General features: G+C 47.7%; 1 protein-coding gene across 1 annotated transcript in view; it reads left to right on the top strand.

The window, feature by feature from the left end:
• Window positions 1–4,093, top strand: part of LOC106814978 (synaptic vesicle 2-related protein-like) — a 15,021-nt gene extending 10,928 nt beyond the window's left edge. Inside the window, exons 11-14 of the mRNA XM_014819376.1 lie at window positions 240–351; window positions 1,569–1,650; window positions 2,095–2,184; window positions 3,822–4,093. Coding sequence (XP_014674862.1) covers window positions 240–351; window positions 1,569–1,650; window positions 2,095–2,184; window positions 3,822–3,947 — 410 coding nt within the window. The 3' untranslated portion in view covers window positions 3,948–4,093. The remainder of the gene's footprint in view (window positions 1–239; window positions 352–1,568; window positions 1,651–2,094; window positions 2,185–3,821) is intronic.
• The last annotated feature ends 842 nt before the right edge of the window (window positions 4,094–4,935 follow it).

Below are 4,935 nucleotides of genomic sequence, written 5' to 3'. Positions count from 1 at the left end.
CTCTCTCTCTCTCTCTCTCTCTTCTTCTTCTCTCTCTTCTTCTCTCTCTCTCTCTCTCTCTCTCTCTCTCTCTCTCTCTCTCTCTCTCTCTCTCTCTCTCTCTCTCTCTCTTCCTCTCACTTGCTTTCTTCCCCCTCTCTCTCTTCCTCTCACTTGCTTTCTTCCCCCTCTCTCGCTCTCTCGCTTCCTTTATTCTTTCTGATATATGTGACATATAATTCGCGGCGCAACGCTTGCAGGTCTCCTCGTCACCTTCTTCATCATCGATCGCATCGGCAGGAAGAAAACGATGGCTGTAGAGTTTGCTCTCTTTTCGCTCTTCACCTTCCTCCTCTTCATGTGCAGTACTAGGTGAGTGTAAAAGCCTGTGTTAAGGAGGAAGGTGAAGAGAGGCTTCATGTGCAGTACTAGGTGAGTGTAAAAGCCTGTGTTACCTCTCTTCACCTTCCTCCTGTTCATGTGCAGCACTAGGTGAGTGTAAGAGCCTGTGTTACCTCTCTTCACCTTCCTCCTGTTCATGTGTAGCACTAGGTGAGTGTAAAAGCCTGTGTTACCTCACTGAGCGCAGCTGAAATCACTCATAATGTACAGAGCTAAACCTGCTTTAGTGGTCGCCTCAGTAGAATGGACACCTGTCTAGAAAGGACACTGAGAGGTTTCCTTGAGTGACGGTTGACTGTGCAGCAGACGGGTATCTCACTCGGGCCATCGCACGAGTAAAAAGCCGTAGCAACCAAAACAAAATAAAAGCAAACGGGTGAACGAAAGCAGTGACTTTGCTGCACGAGAACCTGGGATGGTAAGACTACATGTGTTACTTGCTGCTACCAGTGTCGACCGCCGCAACCAATATAGAAACCACCGCTTTTGATACAACGAAAATAAATTCCATTGATATCAATGCGAGAAAAAATCACCCAATGTCATCACAAAAGGGAATCAATTGAACTACTTAATAAAATCCGTGCTAATAACAGTCAACATCAACGTGGCCGGTATCCGTGGTAACTGCAGTCATTGACCAATAACGGTTGTCGATAACAATACAGATGGTTGGCGTGTATGAAGAGAGAATGTGTGTGGCACACGAGTGAATGCCTCGAGATTGCTGTATGTATCGCTGATGGTCATAGGGTCTATGTCCCCCAGGGTACTGCCGGAACGTACCCTGGGGGACATAGACCCTCTCAGCATCGCTGATGGTTGATGTACCGATGATGTACTGATGATGGTGATGGTGATGATGGTGACGACGGTGACGATGACGATGATGGTGATGGTGAGGATGGCAACGACGGTGACGATGACGATGACGATGATGGTGATGATGGTGATGATGATGATGATGGTGATGATGGCGACGACGGTGACGATGACGATGATGGTGATGATGGTGATGATGATGATAATGACAACGACGACGACGGTGACGATGACGATGATGGTGACGATGATGGCGATGATGATCGATGTACGTCTATGTTTTAGCGTGTTTATTATCCCTGTGCGGATGTGCGTCGTGTTTGTGAGGTGAAGTAGAGATGATGTTGTTGTGGTGCTTATTGCAGGGGCATGCTGACGTTCTTCATCTTCGTAGCGCGAGCGTTTGTATCCGGGGCATTCCAGGCAATATACGTCTACACCCCCGAGGTATGCTCACCTAATCATGTATTATTGAATGTCACGATGAAATATAGCTGTTAAGTCTTAATTAGGTGTTAATTTGGGTATTGTACACTGGGTATTGTGATGCAGTGCATTAAAGTGTTGGCTTTTATTACACTGGCACACAGATCAGCTGCGTGGTCAGTTTTCGTCTGCTGTGTGTCACAAGACAGCGAGTGCGTGTGTTAGCGCGTGTGTTAGTGCGTGTGTGTGTATGTGTGACCTTCTGGCAATTGCTGCAGATGCGTTGTTATAGCAACGATTCACCTAGTCGCCGTAACTGTCGGTACAGTCGTACCTCTATTAGAGGTCACCCCTGTAGATCAGACACCTGCTTACGAAGAAAACTTTTGATGGTTTTCGTTGAGTGACTGCTATGTACAGACTTGACGCATTGATTTCTTGCTCACTGCTGCTTGTTCTGCGCAGGTGTATCCAACGACATTCCGTGCTGTGGGCTTAGGCACCTGCAGTGGCTTTGCTCGTGTTGGTGCTATCATCACTCCATTCGTCGCCCAGGTGAGAGATTCACAGACATTAACTTCGTACTTTATAATTTTTCTAGGGGATGGCTGCATGACTAGATGACCGTATATGGTCGTTTCGTCATCCCTTCGTTATATTGTTTACTAATTGTTAATTACTAATTGGTTTGTTAAAAAATCCTTGTAATTACTAAGCGGTGAAAATCTGGTATTGTTTCCGAAAACCGACTCGAGATCCCTGTTGGCTGCGACTCTCTCTCACTTTGAGATAGCTTTGGGAAACCTCGCGTGTTTCCGTCAATGATTGACAAATGGAATGAATGACGTCTGTTATTGATTACCATAGTATTGACCCCCACCTGTGCCCACCTCACGCTGGATGTAGTAATCTCTGTAGTACTGACATAATGAGTCCCGCGCTACCACGGCGCTACACAGCGGCGACCGGAAGCAACACACTGGCCACAAAACGAGAGAGAGTCGCAGCCAACATGGATCTTGAGTCGGTTTTCGGCAAAAATACCAGATTTTCACCACATTATCTCAGCGTAGGAGCATCGTAGGGACAAGCGGTTTGTTTTATATTAGTAAGGTAGGACAGCTGATCAATACTACCGCAAAGAATCGTCAAAATAAAACGGGCAAAGTTTATTAATTCGACTAATACTGCAACATGGTTTCAGCATTTCATCGTTGTACGCTCTCCTTCTTTATACGCTCTTGAATCTATATATGTGTGTGTACATGTGTGTGTACATGTGTGTGTGTGTGTGTGCGTGTGCGTGTGCGTGTGCGTGTGCGTGTGCCGTGTGGCGTGTGTGTGCATTGTACATGCCGTGTGATTGGCACAGCGTGTGATTGTACCATGCAGCCTGTTGATTGTACATGCAGTGTGATTGTACATGGATGTTAGTGTGATTGTACATGCAGTGGTGATTGTACATTGCATGCATGTGATTGTACATGCAGTGTGTTGTACATGGCAGTGTGATCTGTACATGCATGCAATGTGATTGTACATGCATGCAATGTGATTGTACATGCCAGTGTGATGTGTACATGCATGCAATGTGCATTGTACATGCAGTGTGATTGTACGCATGCAGTGTGATTGTACATGCATGCAATTGATTGTACATGCAGTGTGATTGTACTGCAGTGGATGTACTGTAGTCGTGATTGTACATGCAGTGTGATTGTACATGTAGTGTGATTGTACTACATGCATGTAGTGGTATTGTACATGCAGGTGTGATTGTACATGTAGTGTGATTGAACAGTGCATGTAGTGTGATTGTACTGCAGTGTGATGTTACATGCAGTGTGATTGTACATGCATGCAATGTGATTGTACATGTCGTGTGATTGTACATGCATGTAGTGTGATTGTACATGCAGTGTGATTGTACATGCAGTGTGATTGTGCATGCATGCAATGTGATGTACATGTAGTGTGATTGTACATGCAGTGTGATTGACTTCCTGCTGCCAGTTCATCTACGCGTGAACATAATCCCGAAAGCCTCCGTTCACTTACTTACCGTGAATGCGAAATATTTTCATGTCAATCTGCCTGCTCTCCCTTAGCGTCTTGCATGTGCTTGCTCGTGTGATGTGTGAACGGTTGCTGGTTTTCGTGTATTTACTTGCTCGTCGCTCTAACGTCGGCAGGTGTTGCTACGTAAGTCGGTGAATGCGACGGTGGCAATATACGGCACGTTTGGACTGTTCGCTGCGATCGGCGCCATGCTGCTGCCGATAGAGACGCAGGGACGCCCGATGAAGGACCACCACTAAAGGCTAGCACAGAGACACAACACAGAGAGAGAGAGCGAGAGAGACCCCGGGGGAAGGAGCACCCAGCATTAGCACTGTGACACAACACAGAGAGAGAGAGAGAGAGAGAGAGAGAGACCTCGGGGGAAGGAGCACCTAGCGTTAGCACTGTGACACAACACCGGAGAGAGAGGAGAGAGGAGAGAGAGAGAGAGAGAGAGACCCTCGGGGAAGGAGCACCTAGCGCGTTAGCACTGTGACACAACACAGAGAGAGAGAGAGAGAGAGAGAGAGAGGAGAGAGAGAGAGACCTCGGGGGAAGGAGCACCTAGCGTTAGCACTGTGGCGGGACCTCGTAGATCTTGGTCGGGGCCAGGCTGGTGCAGCGTGTCTTAAGCTGGGTTTACACTGCCAACTTTGTGTTGGCGAATTGCCGAATTGTACCAACTTCGCAATTTCGCAACTGACAATCGGCAGTGTAAACGCAAAAGTTGCACGTCCAACCGATTGATAGCAGCTAGTTGGGAGAAAAGAACATGTTCTAATTCTGCAATTCACCAACTCAAAGTTGGCAGTGTAAACCCAGCTTTATGCTGTCAGTAGAGCTCATAGGGTCTATGTCCCCCAGGGTACTGCCGGAACGTACCCTGGGTACGGTCCGGTATACCGGAACGTACCCTGGTTAACTATCTGATATGGTTAGGGTTAGGGTTTAGGGAGTACAGGGACGTGTACAGGATTTGTACCAGGGGCGGTGTCTAACCGTAACCCCAATTTGCGAGCACGCGAAAAATTTTGAATTTAGACCCCCTTAGATTGCGTTTCCTGCGCGAGCAGGGGGGGTCGGACTCCTGGACCCCCCCCCCGTACACGCCCTGGAGTAGGCGTAGGCACCTCCCTAGACTCGTTAGTGGTTAGACGAGGTACGGTTCGCATATTAGATAGTACCAGGGGTACGTTCCGGCAGTACCCAGGGAGACATAGACCCTCTCAGCGTCAGTCAGCATCT

The sequence above is a fragment of the Priapulus caudatus genome, unplaced genomic scaffold, assembly GCF_000485595.1.
Source record: "Priapulus caudatus unplaced genomic scaffold, Priapulus_caudatus-5.0.1 Scaffold1017, whole genome shotgun sequence".
Taxonomy (NCBI): Eukaryota; Metazoa; Priapulida; class Priapulimorpha; order Priapulimorphida; family Priapulidae; genus Priapulus; species Priapulus caudatus.
The sequence above is the reverse complement of the archived record's forward strand: the minus strand, read 5'-3'. Positions and strand labels throughout refer to the sequence as shown.